At 35.4% G+C, this 17770-nt stretch overlaps 1 protein-coding gene across 4 annotated transcripts in view; it reads right to left on the bottom strand.

Annotated features, from left to right (window-relative positions):
* The window catches only part of LOC138694494 (aldehyde dehydrogenase, dimeric NADP-preferring-like), a 197924-nt gene that overhangs the window by 15877 nt on the left and 164277 nt on the right, over window positions 1-17770 (bottom strand). For 3 of the 4 annotated variants that reach the window (XM_069818266.1, XM_069818264.1, XM_069818267.1), the window contains exon 9: window positions 13758-13873. The exons of the other annotated variant lie outside the window; for it this stretch is intronic. In XM_069818266.1, coding sequence (XP_069674367.1) covers window positions 13758-13873 — 116 coding nt within the window. The remainder of the gene's footprint in view (window positions 1-13757; window positions 13874-17770) is intronic. 4 annotated transcript variants of the gene reach the window in all.

Raw genomic sequence — 17770 nt, forward strand, 5'->3', positions numbered from 1 at the left:
AATTAACATCATTAATTAGTAAGTGGTCAATCAATAAAATGTTACACAACACAAATGATGGTCGATTATATAGAACTTAACTGATGCTACCTATACTTTGATTAAAAGTTGGTTAAAACCATGAAACTACGTGAAAGATAAAGAATTAAAGAGAAAAAGAAATGGGAGAGAGAGACAGAGAGAGAGAGAGAGAGAGATGGTCATGAGATTACGATCAAATTCTTACAAACGAATACATTAACACTGCTGCTGGAATTGCGAAAGATTATCGTCGAATAGCATTAAGAGAATAATTAAACACAATGGGTTTCAAGACTGTTTACTCCGAACAACAAATTATTTTTGTGCAGGTTTGTCTTTAATACTGGAGAGGATTTGAAGGAAAACTGTAAAGAGTTCTTTTTAAAGTGATAACTGTAGATGAGACTTTGCTGCACTATTTTTACCCTGAAAGCAAGCAACAAAGCAAACTGTAGAGTGTTCAAGAACTATTTCTAAAGTGTTAACTGTAGATGAGTCTTGGTTGCAGTATTTTTACCCTGAAAGCAAGCAACAAAGCAAACTTTAAAGACTTCTTCCTAAAGTAATAACTGCAGATGGAACTTGGCCGCACTATTTTTACCCTGAAAGTAAGCAACAGGGCTTTGTGTAGAATCTTCATCATTACCAACATGCAGGGCCATATTTAGGAGGTAGTAAGTTTCAGGGAGTGGCAAATTTTTTGGAAACTCGTACAAAAATAAGGGCGAAATGGAAAGTATCTCTGGTATAGAGTATAAATTTTGAAGTTTAAATATCCTCCTTATGTGTGGATGAATTTTAGTTGTCGGCAATTTGCATGGTAACACTGATAAAATTATTGTGTTTCTGTAGAAAGTTTGTTGTTTTGATTCTGGCTTTTTAATAATAATCTTTGTGGCGATAATAATATTAAGCATTATTTTTAGCCAAGTGCAAAAAGTCAAAATTAAAATAAATTCTGCTTATCTTCTATTTGGAGGAGGGGCGGCAATTTTTTTTGTCCAGGGGCGTAAGGATCCCTAAATATGACCCTGCCAACACGAATGCTTCATCAGCATATTCCAGCACATAACCGTAACATAATCATAGTATGACAGGACTGTTTCGTAGTCCACTAAGGGGCAATTCCTACATATCGAATGTAATGGGAAGGACACTACATGTGTCCTATACTACAACAAATACATTCAAGCATCTTACACAGATTAATGTCAGATGTGTTTCTCATCCTTCTAATAGTCCAACCTAGTTTATCTTCGCTGTGCTGGAACTCCGTATGCATTAAACATATCAGTTGCTATAGTAACCATCGTGCTCTATCATGCGCTATTCATTGCTTATGTCTGCTCCAATTTGCATTGCATATTCGACATTGTGAATTCTCTCTCTTCACTCGCGGATTTTTCCAATTTAATTGTCGACTGCTGATTGTTAATAAATCGTGAACTCGTTCATTACGAATCATTTTACACTACTGTGAACATTCTATCGCTTTGCAATCTAGAGTTACACTGCCCCAGCTGTTGCATAGACCTCCAATTCGTACCTCAAATTCCCCTCTTTTCTGTATCACTAGATGACATCAAGTGCTCCAACTCAAAATCATGTTGGATACATTGATCCTTCATCTGTCGATCGCCGTTCACTTCATAGCAACATGTCTTGTAAATTAGAAATTATAAGTATGACAAAACTGACCTGAAAATGTGTGTCAGCTTTCTGGGATGGCACCCTAATACTGGACCAAACTTATAGATAGACGTATTCATGTCAAAAGTGGTGGAAATACTAGGACAAATGTGTCACAATAAAGGGAGATCACTTAGAAGAAGAGCATCAAAATCACGAGAATGGATAACCAATAACATCCCTAATATTATATTAGTTTGATGTAAAGATTTATTGCCAAGTTCTTTGTAAACACTGCTCTTATGCCAACTCCTCTTGAATTATGTAATATAGTCTCGAACACAATACATACAGTGCACCAACAATCCTCGTCCAATAAAAAATGACAGTAATGAGAGTGTGTCAGTATTTCTATTTCTTTTCAATGTAAGAGAACTAAAGTTTATGGAAAGATTTAACTAAAATATGAAGAATGCTATCAACAGGAAACTATTAGAATTGTTATACAAACATCTACATGATAACTATGCGAGGGAAATTACTAATGCCAATTTTTAACAATGCTGAAGAAAAATCTTTTCAGTGACAAAGTGATGAAAATATAAATATATGGTCTTATCCACAAGTAACACTATTACTGTTTTCAATTACTTAGTTTTTCTAAGATGCGTAAAGTGAAGTAAAGTAAAGTAAATTTGAAACAAAATAGGTCTATTGTTAAATATAAGAGCCACTCCAAAAGTAATGTACATCTTTATTTTTAATTTATTTTTTACTCTACACCTTTGCAATTTATGAAGGTCATAGATACTCCTTCTCGCTTGTATTCAAATTTAATTTAAGTTGTTCCCGTGAGTGGCGCCATGACAGCACTCCTTCAAGATGGCTGGTGTACTTGACATTCGTCAGAAGCAACGTGCTGTTATCGAGTTCCTGTGCTGTGAGAACGAGAGTGGGAAACATTCACAAAAGGTTGAAAAAGGTGTATGGAGATGCAGCTGTTGATCGTAGTATGGTTAGTCAGTGGGCAAGCAAATTATCTGGTGAAAAGAGGGCACGCCAATATTCGGGATACTCCTCGCAGTGGCAGACCTTGCACTCCACAGTCTTGACAATGTGCAGTGCGTTAACAACATGGTCAAGGCTGACAAACGCGTAACAGTGAAAGAATTGTCACTCCAAGTTGGAATAGGAGCAGCAAGTGTGTGCAGAATACTGAAACAGTTGGGGTTAAAAAAAGGTTTGTGCCAGGTGGTTCTGAAGATATTGACAGAAGCCCACAAAGAAACCCGAAAAACTTTTGGACCAGTATGAGAATGGTGGAGACGACTTTCTTGCAAGAATTGTGACAGGAGATGAAACATGGTTCCAGCATTTTGAACTGGAGACAAAGAGACAGACAATGGAGTGGCATCATGCAAATTCTCCAAAGAAAAATAAATTCAAAACTGCTCCTTAAGCAGGAAAATTTATGGGTACTGTGTTTTTCTATTCAGAAGGACTCTTGCTTGTGGACATCATGCCACACAGAAACACCATTAATTCTGATGCGTATGTGGCAACTCTCAAGAAACTTCAAGCTCGACTGAGTAGTGTTCGACCACATCAGGAGACGCAGGATGTTCTGCTATTGTACAACAACACACAACCACATGTCAATCACAATACCAAGACCAGATCAGAAAACTTGGATGGACAACATTGAAACATCCGCCTTACAGTTCTGATCTGGAACCATGCAATTACCATTTCTTTGGTAAACTGAAGGAATCCCTTTGCAGAACGAAGTTTGAAGATGATTACTCCCTCGTGCATGCTGCTAAAGAGTGGCTCAGACATGTGGGTCCAGACTTTTACCATGCAGGTATATAGGCTCTCTTTCCAAGGTGGCGCAAGGCAGTTGAAAGGGACGGGGATTATGTGGAAAATTGACATTTTGTCCCTAAAGGATGTATCTACATTCTGTGAAACTAGCTATGCTGTAAGATAAAAATGTAACTTTTAAATAAATTTTGTGCATTACTTTTGAAGTGACCCTCTTACATTTGTAATACAGGTGTACCATAAATTGGACAGTTAGAGAGCAGATTCCATACCCAGATCTATATGTTGAAATCCCAATGATTCCCTGAAATTTGTAGTGGGTGAAGAAAGTATCTGAAATATATTTCCGCAAAGTATTCCTATTTACCTTGCCAGAAACCCCACCATTTTTTAACTAATCAACTTGGTGTAACTTATATTCACCACCAACGGTGCATTGCAGGCAACAACAAAAAAAATGGCAAACAGATCACAGTTTCAACACATTATTTAGAGCAGCGGTTCCCAAAGTGTGGGTCGCATATAGAGTGTTAGTCGGGAGGCCTCGATTCGCCCATGTGTGTTACATGCCCTGCCCATCTCAAATGTCTGGATTTAATATTCCTAATTGTCAGGTGAAGAATACAATGTGTGCAGTTCTGCGTTGTGTAACTTTCTCCATTCTCCTGTAACTTCATCCACCTTAGCCCCTAAGAATCTTATTCTCAAACACTCTTAATCTCTGTTCCAGCCCTATACCTGGAGGTTCTTGTTGTTGTGTTTTTCATGGTCCTCACTGTGGTATTTGTTGTTTTTATCATGGTCCTTTTTTGGCCCTTGTGATCCATATCGTGATTCTTGTAGTCCATGTTGTGATCCTTAATGTGGTCCTTACTGTGATTCTTATTGTGGCACTTGTCGTGGTTCATTGTTGTAGTCCTTATAATAGTAGTTGCTGTTGTCTTTGTCGTTGTCCTTATCGTGGTTCTTGTTGTCTTTCTTGTAGTTCATATCATGTTCCTAGTTCTTGTCGTGATCCTTATCATGGTCCTTGTCTTTGTTCTTCTTGTGGGCCTTTTTATCTTTCTTGTGGTCCTTGTGGTCTTTGTCATTGCTCTACATTTATCATTTCATAAAAATATAGTTCTTTTTCCTCTACTATAAGTGGCTTTTTGCCACAGATCCTACCATACTTTCATAAAAGATAATAAAATCACTGGACTTAATCAGAGACCTGTTCCAAAAATGGACAGACAAATGATACAATTTTGACTGGTGTGTACTTTGCAATAGGGTGAAAATACGCATGTAATGCCATATGTCTTCCTGCATGGTTACATTGATAGAACTTAGACTTTCTCATCACCAAGAGTTGTCTCATTCCTTTTTTGGGGAACGGTACATTTAATCATGCTAGTAAGATGCAAATTATTTACATACAATCACATTCCAACAAGAGCATACGAAATTATTATGACCGAATTATTATGTATTAGCACACAGGAATTTAACGAACTGCTTTGGGTAGTTATGTTTCATTCATTTAAAGTTTGGAATGCTACCATTTAGGATCAAACATACAAAGAGGAAAAGAAATTGGCTGGGTCACTGGTTGAGAAGAAACTACCTACTGAAGGATGCACTGGAAGGAATGGTGAATGGGAGAAGAGTTCGTGGCAGAAGAAGATATCAGATGATAGACGACATTAAGATATATATGGATCATAAGCAGAGACAAAGAGGAAGGCAGAAAATAGGAAAGACTGGAGAATGCTGGGTTTGCAGTGAAAGACCTGCCCTTGGGCAGAACACAATGAATGAATGAATACAAGATTATATTGCATATATAAAAAGAAATATCATCTAAATTGCCCACTTTCGTAATGATATAATTATTATATTTCCAAAAATACGCGTACCAAATTCAGAAACCAGACATCATGGTGATTCTGTTACCCATTATCTTCTATTGGGGGGGGGGGGGAAGGGCAAAAGTGACAAATGATATTTAAAACAAACTTTTCAAAATATGTAATTAACATTATACTGGGTGAATCTTCTCATCTACTCATTACTCATACTTTTGAAGTGAAATTTCTTTAGTGACGTTATGAAAAAATTTTATATGGGAGAGACTAGAAATAAATGCAATGCGGCAGAAGACAGATGCAACATGGAACTCTTTTTAATAAATACATTTATTTTTCTCGCAAATGGCTCGGAAGATTTTGATGAAATTTTCCAGTCTTATGTTTTTGTGTAAGAAGAATCTTGGTCTAATGTTTGGGAATATTCATAATGGGTATGAAAGGGGGAGGGGTTAACATTTTCAAAAATAAGAAAATTTGAAATGGGGTATCTAATGAAAAGTTCTTTTTGGCTGAATTCCAAAATACGAATTACTTTTTGCAGAGACTACAACTCTTCAGGTATACAGTATGTACACCTTTACATACAAAAAATTTTGTTTTGCATAATTTTGCTCTGTAAAATTTTTATACAATTGAGAATGGTACCAGAAAGAGAATGAAGTGAACACATCCCTTGAAATTATGTCTAAATTGTTTATAAAAATTATTTTGTTCATAATTTTGACATACAACTTGAAACATGATAGCTCATGCAGTTTTTAAGATAGAGCCACAGTTTCTTCACTGTTTTATATATAAAACTATTCTTTAGTGCCTGACATATAGCTGCTTTCTATTTTCATTTACATTAATTAAATATTACCGTATATGTAACTTATACTAATATTTTATGTTGCATAAATCATGTAAAAAATCCATAGTTAATTATTAAATATATTAATGTTATTTTACTCACTGTCAGGCACTAGGGGACATTTCAAGCTTCAAAATGACACCAATATCTTCTTGGTATCGCCATATTTGGGTGAGATATCATGTTTAAAAGAATTAAATATTCTAAAATTACTATTTGCAGGAAATGAGCCACAAACTTTCAGAGCCTAGAAGCCTCCATCATCATATGTCACCCCTTAAGCAGCTTCATGTCGGTCCAGTTTCAGCTTCTTTCTGCCTCTCAAATACCTCCCCCTTGCTTTAACTTCAGGTGTTGAATGTTTTTTTTTTGGCATTTTTGTCCTAATTTTCCATTGATGCAATAAATCCTGCGATGGTGTTTGTCCCAGGGATTATGCCCATCCTTCTCAGAATTTTAATTTCTACTTTTGGACTCTTATTAAAATGACGTCCAACATCACTGACACGCCAATTTACAGTTTTATGACTAACAGTAAAAGATTTTAAATTACTTCATTATGTAAAAACGTGTTTCAATCTAATGATCATGCCCTGATATCTATGCATCTATTTTGGGACTAGAAAGAAGTTTATTTTACAAGCAATGCTGGACAAGGAGATTGACAACTACGAGGATCACTTCAAAAGTAATCCACAATATTTATTTAAAAATTATATTTTTATCCTACACCTTTGCTATTAATAGGTTAACGTGGCGAAGTTTTTAGGAAGACTGTAACAAATGATGCTAAAAAGCCATGGCTTATGCAGTCTTAGCTGATGAAACAGCCGACATATCTGGGAAAGAACAACTATCTATCGGCTTGCATATCTGTGATGAAAGCCAAGGGAAAATCCGAGAAGAATTCACAGATTTTGTGGAGCTGAAAGCACAAGATGCCTCATCAATTGCAGAAGCAATTGCCAATGTTTTGGTTAGCTATAATTCTCCACAACAAAATTGTGTAGAAATTGGTTTTGACGGCTGTTCTACGATAGCAGGCAAAGAGGTGGAGTACTCAAGTGATTTTTCCATTGCTCAAGCAAATAAATAAATCTTGTGGTCAACGACGCAAATATTGTACCTGTAAAGGATACTATAAACTTCTTCAGGGAATCAACTGCTCTTAGGAATTGGGCTACCAACCTTTCACGAATGTGGGAGACTACATGGTCTGAGAAATAAAAAAGCATCCGATTATTCACACAAAATTTCCACCAGCTTGTCAATGCACTGGAAAAGCTATCTATCGAGGGAAACTATGCCATGAGAAAATCATGCATACCAGCTGCATTCATCAGTTACTGTATCTTCGTTTATCATTGCCCTAACTACAATTGCAAAATACTTGACAGTATTGGAACAAGTGGTAATTCCCTGCAAGCAAAGGGCATAGATTTGGTCAAGGTGGGAGAACACATTAACAGAATCGTTGATGTACTCAAAAAAAAACCATAAAGACACAGACTGAGTCGCTGACAAATTACTTCAAAAGCACAAGACATTGCAATGGAATCAAAAATAGAAATTTCTGTTCCACCGCTTGCTCACAAAGATACCAAAGCAATCCATCATCAGACTGTGATAATGACTACTGGAGGCGTTCACTAATTATATCATATCTTGATTCGCCTACATTATTAAACATTCGATTCTCCCAAGAACACACCCCTTCTTTTGCCTCAACAAAACTAAATCCTCTATATATGCTCAAAATGACTAAAAAAAAAACACAAAATCCTTTACAGAGTTTTATGAATTGGAAGATATCACCGCAGAACTAGACCTATGGTATAACTTATGAAAGAAAAAGAATTTAACTGAGGATAAGTTAAAGAAAATTGAAGTCCATGAACATTTAAACGAAACTGATGTTTTTTGATCGTCATCAAGTGGGCACTCTCGATTTTTAGCATAATTCCAGCCACTATGGCAACCATATTAATCCTTCAGTATGCTACGAAGAGTAAAGACCTTGCTGAGGACCACTATGGAAGAGGAAAGGCTGATCAGATTATGTCTGGAAAGTGGTGCATCAAAATTTTGTTAAAGAAAATCAAGAGATATTCGCAAATCCAAGAAAATTGTTATTAGCCTAAAAATTTAAGTGTTGTGTAGACAAGAAATGGTAAGATAATAATAATAATAATAATAATAATAATAATAATAATAATATTATTATTATTATTATTATTATTATTATTATGCAATATTGTGTTTTTGGTGACTAATAAAAAGATTTTTTCCCAGTTTTTATATTGTAAGTAGTTACAAGTCATCATGGTATTAAGGTAAGCGTTCACTACATCGTATTGCACTCCTCGGGCAAATCGCACACAATGGAATGTTAAATGTTATGTTTTATTAACGACGCTCGCAACTGCAGAGGTTATATCAGCGTCGCTGGATGTGCCGGAATTTTGTCCCACAGTAGTTCTTTTACATGCCAGTAAATCTACTGACATGAGCCTGTCGCATTTAAGCACACTTAAATGCAATCAACCTGGCCTGGGATCGAACCCGCAACCTTGGGTATGCAATGGATATTTTAAGTGAGGTGCATTCACTGTAACGGCCCTACCTCATCAACTCATCAGATTCCCAATCAGCTGTTTAAAACATATGACGTACGATATTGACATTGCTGAAAACACAGGAGTTTTGAAGTTAGGTGTATCAATCATGAGTATTAGCAAATAAGAATTTGTAATTGTTTCATGCTTCTTAATTGAAGAGGAAGGAACAAAAGAGAGATTGGTTACATAATATATATGTAAGAAATGACTTGATTACTGTAATGGGAATGCCTCAAATTATATAATACTTCGCAGTTTTCTATAAGCGAAATAAGTTTTCTGTCTACCATTTTGGTGCGACACTGAACATGGTACAACATAATAGTTACAGTTGAACAATTAAAATTGATTTATTAAAGGTCATGATCACACGCATCGGAAAAGTTGCTCATCCGAGAAATGTGGATGGATTACTGAGAGCCGATGCATGTGATATGATGTAGTGAACATGGTTACATAACAATTACAGCAAAGATTGTCTTTTTTCCAATCCATGCAATTCATCCGATGAGTGCGATACAATGTAGTGCACAAGTACCTTTACACCTTCTCACAATCACTCCCACTCCTTTGATCTGGTATGAGCTGCCTTCCCCCTCCCCCAATTCAGATCCACGGTACATCCTTGACAGGATGACAATAGATCTAATGAATCATTCTGAGTTGCTAGTATATTAAATTACCAACAATTACACACATGATATGTTCAAGCCACTTCTTTCCGTAAGATGACCCAATAATTTGAATATTTACAGTCAAAGGAAGCTAGCCATTTATGTAATCTTCTTTGTGTTAATTGCCTTACGCAAATCTCTTCAGAATTAACCTAATAAGGACTACTACTGTCCATTGTGCAGGGATCAAAATGCAACTTTAAATAAAGAACATCTATTGAAGTGCAGTCAATTTAACGATAATAAATAGAAGAATGATATTTAGTCACCTTATATTGGAAAGCAAGGGAGAAAATGATTAATATCAACATCCCAGATAGCCATCAGCAGCCAACCAACAATATTTAAGGTTAATTCAGCATGATACGGCATAATTATTGAAACCGAAGCACTAGTGAAATTATATAGCTGAGGGATTGAAGAACCTGCTATACAAAAATTCTGTACACTGTGACTTTACATCCTTTTAACACATATCTAACCTTCAAAAAGTTAGTGCAGAGTATATAGCAGCAAGTTACTCTGCAATGTCGAAGACAGTCCCACTATGTTACATATGCCAAAAGCATTGCAAAAATTTCGGCACACAGATATGTAATGTCGCAATTAAAATTTTGAATTGTTAATACTTATAGTAAGCACTCTTGGTGAAGACATACCAAGGTCACAGTAAGATGAAGGAAATAAGATCACATTAGCAGGACAAAGGAATTTCTACTAGGTGACACTGCAAATCATAACAGTGTTATGATTGGATAAAGCTTCCTACAATAACTTTCATTTAGTGACCTTGATATTCCATTAAATTCTATGCCTACTACTGGGTCATCCATATATAACTCAGAATCGGAGCTGCATGAAGCACCTCAGTTGATAACAGCAACGTGTTTGTGCGGGGATAACTGGTTTATTCAAGGTCTGGCAACGCAGTTTGTTTTGTGTTTCAGTGAGAGCAACACGTGAAGTGAAGTGAGAGTAATGGCAAATAATAGGCCTAATTATTCTAGTCCACATCGGGTGTTTATTTATGATTCGCATGTCTGTACTGAATCCGCTCATGTTGTCAGGAGATTATTTCAAGAAAATTTCCCAGGTTTCTAGTCCCAAGTCGTGGGACAATTCATAGATTAATTAATAATTTCGTGAAACGGGAAGTGTTCTTGATAAGAAACAAAGAAGGCAACATACAGTGTATAAAACGAATCCACACACTTTAGACGAACTTAAGCATAACATTCGCCAAGAGATCAGTTCAATTTTTCAAAGAGAACTAAGAAAAATAAAGGGTAATTTCATAAGACGATGCCAGAAATGTGTTCAAAACAAAGGCGAGCAGTTCCAGCATTTCCTTTAGTGACACGGGTGAGTACATAACTTTTAAAGTGCATTAGAATTGATTATACAGTCACTCTAGCTTGCTAAACATTGGGCTCTCGTACTGACAGGGCGGCAGGAAGCGATAGCTTATTAGCCGAGCAGGACCATACCTCAGTTTTGGTGCCACGACATATGGATGACCCAGTATAATAACATTATGACAAGACTTTTGTTTGAAGTGATGGCTGTTTATGAATTCATGATGAGGTATCAGATCTGAAATAGCTTTTTTTGCAAAACCATTACTCAGAAAGTGATTCTAGAGTTCGTCCACAAGAGCCACTCTTGAAGTGGATGGCAGTCACCTTAGAGAATCAGAAATACATTATTTTGAATTGTGCAGCCAAAATAAAATGTCATAAACTTGTTTTATTTGAGGACCCATCTACAGACTATCGACTTTGTGTGTTTCCTATTATGGCCATCAAAATTGTCTGTAGTCTTAATAAGAAATCTTACAAAGACATCTGTTAGGACAAAGCAGAACTTAGAAGAGGAAAAATGGCTGTCAGATGGATTATGCATGGAACCCTCTCACTCAGAAGCAGGATTCATTTCAGACCTGGGCACTAAAACCTCAATCGAGTTACTGCAGATTACCCTTTAACTCCCCACTTCACCTTTCTCAGCTGAGACGGTAATGTTTTGGTTGGGTATGAGTAGACAGAAAGGTAAACATTGCTCAGTGATGGATTATATATGGAGGACACACAGCTTTTACGAACTTTCAGCTCTCACTGGTGACCTAAAATCCACAACTGATGCACAGTGTCTTACTATGCATTTGTTTCTACTCAGGCGGTGTAAGTGAAAAGGACATGGATGGTGGTTTCTTTGCTCCCTTTCACTTTCCCTTTATGCCCAGGGCTGATTTATTTAGTGCAATAAATCACCCCTTAAAATTAATTGCGGATTCGCGAACCTTGGATCGAATGGTCAGTCAAAGACGACTATAGTGTGGCCTTTATGAAGAAATTTAATCTCATTAATTATTTTCAATTTAACATCACTGCCCAGAGTTAATATATTACAGCTAAAGAGTTGAAGCATTGAAGTACATTCTGGACTCACTACAGTAATGCTCAATGGTTTACCAGTGGAAGAGACAGGAAAAGCCATTAAGACCACTATTAAAGAAAAACAAAACAGAAGTACAGAAAGGTCTGTTAAGAATAAAATTGAAGAACAGGAAATAGTAATCCACTGAATACACCAACTGACACAATTTCATGGTTTATATCACTATTCTGCAAACATGCTAACAAAAACTGCAAACTACAGTTGACAATAAATGGAACTGAAAACATCTTTGAAAAACAAAATTGCAAAGATGTAAAAGAGATACAATATAGCAGTAAATTTAGACAAAAAAGTCACAATGAAATTCGTAAGATACACAAAATAATAGTTAAAAGATAGAGAAGAAACTTTACTAGGATAATACTTTGTAATTAAATAACGTAGTCAAGTTCAGCCAAATGAAGTTGTAGACTTATTTTTTCACTTATATTAATGTACTATACTGCTCTAGTGTTTAATTAAATTATTTAGTGAAGATTAGTCTTTGGTTGAAATCTTTCAACCTGAACACGTCTCTCTTAGGAACATTGGCAACTTGTTTGTTTTGATCTTTCTATAAGGAATAACTTTTGTAAATGTCAGGGACTGCTATTCCATAATGAATATCACACATTTCTTTGCATTAGTAGATAAATTTGTATCGGAATTATCTCCGCAGTTTAAGCTATAATACAATACTGCGAAATAGCCGAAACTTCATTAAAAAGTTCCATTGTCTCTAATTTTCGCTTAGATCATATTTGCTTAAGTTCTATTACATGTTCCTTATGACCAATTGTTTACAGGAAATGACACATTCGATTTATTGTTTTCATGTAATTTGTGCATAGAAATACTGTATTTGTATGGTATATTCATGTTACGAGAGCAACACAGTCCTTTGACAGGACTAATCTTATGCGACCCAAGAGAGACAGTGTTGAACTATATGGTCTCTCTCCTCAGACTTATTTGTTTTTTTTTTTCTCTCTCTTATCAATTCTATAACAAAAGGCAATGCCCGCATAAAAAAAAATAGACAAGATACGTGATTACCAGTAGTAAGACAAAGAACTACGAAAAAGTAAACATTTTTCTAATGTAAATGTTACTCAATAATGACTACATGAAGATGAGCGAGTTTTTACGTTGTTTTTATTTTCTTTGTATATGAGTAATTTAAGAAAATATTAACTATCTACACTTAATTTCTGAATTTTTGTACCATAATAGGTGACTATACCATAAAATGTAACAAGGTACCAGTATGAGCTTTCTTCATTGCAAAATGACAACTCTAGGAATTCCATGGAGGTGAACACTTAATGAAGTTTTGATAAGTATAACAGTAGAATGATGGTAGGAAAAACTACTACAAAACCTACTCAAACACAATCTTTACCGAAACTAATTTCTTCTACACTTGCCAAAATTTGAATTTAACTCTTTGCAGTGGAAAGCTGACACTCTTGCCAATTAGCTAAGAGGGCATTCTATTACCACACATAGACAAGTGTAATTCAATGCAGTTGAAATCCATTCCAGTGACGTGATGTGGAAGTATGTAGTGTCGTTAGTTGAGAGGAGGTTCTTTTTTCACCTTTGTGCAAGGCAGATAACATGCATGTAATATTTCTTTGTAACTGACAGCTTAGTTTTGCATGTCAGTTGCTACTGGATTGTGTCATTTATTGTACTCTCTGGATAAGAATAAACAAGAATATATAGAAGCCCCACACAATCTCAACGAAGGTTGCGAAAGAGAGGTACACAGCATTTATCCAACACCTGCTAGAACAACAAGTATAGTACGAAAGGTTTAATTCCTGTCTGGAAGTCTTCTTGGACTCACCACCAAATTGCATCAGAGTGTCATTCACACAAATTGATCCACAGTGCAACTGAGAAACAAGCAGTTTTTCGATAGATTTATCCTTGGTGAACACGTACAAGCTTAATGGATGCGAGCTGTCAGAGCAAGAAACACACAAATTAGTACATGATCAATACATAAAAAAAATAACTCGAATTTTATGTCAGGAACAACATTCTTAAAAATGCTAGTGATCATCATTATCAAATAATATTGGTTAAAACAGAAAACTAACAATAGGAATTAAAAAAAACGCAACAATATAATACAACTTAAAAATTCCAACAGAAAAACGCAAACCAGAGCATTTTGTGAAAATCATATGTACAAAAAACAATGGATAAGTGAAGGAATTAAAAGAAGCTAAAAATATATAACAAGGAAGAAAATGATTATGGTAACAACAACAACAATAATAATAATAATAATAATAATAATAATAATAATAATAATAATAATAATAATAATAATAATAATAATAATAATAAAAAAATAGCATCAATCATATTTTGTTAAAGGAACCGAACATTGATACAATACATAAAGATTAATGAATTATGAACAAAAAGAAAAAGGATTGGAGTGGGGGGGGGGGGAGAGTAGTAGTGAAAATGCACGTATACACAATTCAGACTGAAGGGAAAGCATAAACCTCTCAAATCAGTCTTAAACCATGCTTCAGAAACGTGAATTTGCTTTTCCAGTACTAGAGATTGTAAAAGAGTATTTCCATATTTCGCACAAGTATTACTAGAGATTTTGACGAAAATTCAGATTTTCAGCAATGTGCATAGTCTGTAAAAGAAATCAAAATGATTACATAAGGTTTGTTTCTGCAGCAGTTTCGAACTGTCATGAGCATGCACACATTGACTTTACTGTTTGTGCAGCGATAACTTCAAACTTTGATTACTAGCTGATTAAAGTCGGGCATTCTTACAGCATATCAAACAGTCACGAAACCATTTCCTGACTGTAAGTAAAATCTGCAGATCAAGCACAAACCAATCTCAAATCACAACACATGTGCATTACGATAATTGTGCTTTAATTTTATCCATTGGACTGGTACACATGTACTTTTTGCATTAATATTTTATGTTTCCATGCTTATCTATATTTTGTTATTAAAATATACTGTGATTTTAATTACATCTTCAATACGCGAGAATAATAAATTATTTTACAATACATGAGCATTTGTGCAGGGATGGTTTGAAGTTAATTTCGATCTGATCATCGCTTATCATGTGCAACAGTTGAGGTTGGAACAGTTTTCAAACAATTGTCAAACCATCACAAGCTTGCTGCAGAAATAAACCTACAATGTACTGGTACTCATTATCTAGATATGGGTCTGGCATAAAATCTAAATCGCTCTATATGTATAACTCATGTTGCATTAATTCTGGGCTGTATTATTGTCAGCTCATTTCGAACTGGCAGCTCAAGGTCAAGCAACAGACTGCATTCTCCACGTGTGCTTACACCATTCTTGGACCATTTTCCTTAACTACAGTCAGCAGGGACAGCCGGGATTACCAGTGCTTCAGTTTACAGTTTTCAGTTCAGTGACTCGTGTGAGGTTCGTATATTTGTACATGACCTTGATCCGCCAGTTCGAAGTGCACTAACTATAGTGAACTGTGAACATGTATACTGTGTAATAAGTACCAGTACTAAAATTGTTACACAACTGTACTTACGTAACTACCAAGATACCAAGGTAAATTTCATAGAAAATAAATATTCGAATTGCACAAACCAAATATATCTCTGACAAAAGGAATTTGTTGCAAAAGGTTTCCTTACACAATGTGAAAGTACGAGATTGGTATGCATTCAGTATGCGTAGAATAATTGAGCCAATGTTTCTTGAGGCAGTGAAATCTTAAAAATGTATTAAATATATAGTTTCTCTTTTTATTTGAAATGACATTAGAGAAAACTCACGGCTATTTCATACAAGACAATTGACAATAAAATTATTAATGAACAGGAAACAAAATATATTAGAAGATCGTGTGATTACATACTAATAATTATGTACACATCAATTTCTGAATGTAAATATTTGAGGTTTCTATTTACAGCATGGGAGAAATTAAAAGATAAGAGTATAAATGCATAATCTTCATACGATATATATATATGGTCATTTCAAACTTTAAAGCATTATAAATATTATAATATCTGAGGTATCGGTAGGAGAGGGAAAAATGCTGTGCTGGGCAAGCACTAGAGTTTGGAGTTTGGTTTTTTACAAAACATTGGGAATATGTTCATTCAACGAACATCATTCTCTATACGACACCATGCACAGAATTTTGTAGACAATATCCTGTAATATTACCAATTTCCTGCAAGATAGCATCTATCAGTCGCTGTAGGCTTGTTGTGTGCCATGAAAATTCTTTCCATATAAGATTACCCACAACCAAAAATCTGCCAGATTGAGACCTGGAGATTGTGAAGGCCATATTGTTGAAAAGTGCTACTGATGACGTGATCGAAAGATCGTGTGCCATCTTGCATGAAGATTATGTTTTCCAGATTGTGATTCCTCAGTCCAGAGATGACGAAGTTCTATAGCATACAGTAATAGTGTTCCCTGTTTACTATAATAGTTTTATTATTCCATTGTTGTTTTCAATACAAGTCAATGATGAATTTATTGCGAAGTGAAATCACGCCATGCAGGTGTGGGTTCGATTCCCGCTTGGGCTGATTACCTGGTTGGTCCCCCTCCCTCCGAGGTTTTCCCCAATCATAAGGCGAATGTCAGGTAATCTATGGCGAATCCTCGGCCTCATCTCGCCAAATACCATCTCACTATCACCAATCTCATCTACGCTAAATAACCTAATAATCTAGTAGTTGATACAGAGTCATTAAAAAAAAGATTTTGAACATAGCAAATTGTGGGTTCATACTTCTGAAATGCAATTTACTTTTTCTGAAATACAAATGACACTTTCTGAAATTAAATTGATTAATCTGAAGTACAAGTGATACCTTTTGAAATTAAATTGATTAATCTGAAATAAAAATGATGCTTTTTGAAATTAAGTTGATTAATCTGAAATACAAATCACTTTTTTCTGAATTTAAATTGACCAGTTCTGAAATACTGTAGAAAAAGTGTAGATCAGAGGTTCAAAACTGTGCTACAATTGTCGCAGATGTCACAAGCTGGAACACGTAACTCATCCCTTCTCTTCAACCCTCGTGTCATTGGATTATGGTAGGGGGAGAAGAAATATGTATTCAGTGTGCTTGCCAAACATCACTGATACATCATTGAAGACTCCAGCCTTGTGGACGGGGAACAGACTCTTTCCCTATGCTTCCATCCCTCTCTTCCCCAGTTCTGCAACCCTGGTGTTGATTATGTTCGTTACATTTCACTGAAAATGACTTTGACCAGTCCCAATTATTAAAAATTAAATTAATGAAAGACGAAAAACTGTAGTTCTAGACTAAAACCCAGGTCTGTACCTAATGTGAAATTTGAAAATCATAATTTCGAATCAAGTGTTAGTAACAATACTTCAAATCACTGTGATGGACCATCAGCAACAAAACAGATTGAGTTTGAGAAATATAAAATACTCGTAAAACAGAGAATGGAGTTAGTTGAACAGATTTCAGATAACAGAGAAGAAACTATAGAAGACATAATCGAACCCCCTTCTGCACGTGTCGAACCTTCCCAATATAATGAGAGAATACAGTTTGAAATAGGTTCTGAAATGTTTCGCTATTTTGCAGAATCCTCAGTGCCTTACAGTGATTCAGATACAAACGAGACAAATTGAGATGACGATTTATATGTACCAAGTAATAAAGAAATGAGTGTGAATTTAGTAATGGCAATAATAATGTGAGGAATGAAACTGTGGGCTTACATGATTATTTTATCACGGCTTGGAGTAATCTGATACTACTGTTCGAGATTTGTGTTGTACTATTATGTAAGCAGAAACTTAAAA

The sequence above is a fragment of the Periplaneta americana genome, chromosome 2 (assembly GCF_040183065.1).
Source record: "Periplaneta americana isolate PAMFEO1 chromosome 2, P.americana_PAMFEO1_priV1, whole genome shotgun sequence".
Lineage (NCBI taxonomy): Eukaryota > Metazoa > Arthropoda > Insecta > Blattodea > Blattidae > Periplaneta > Periplaneta americana.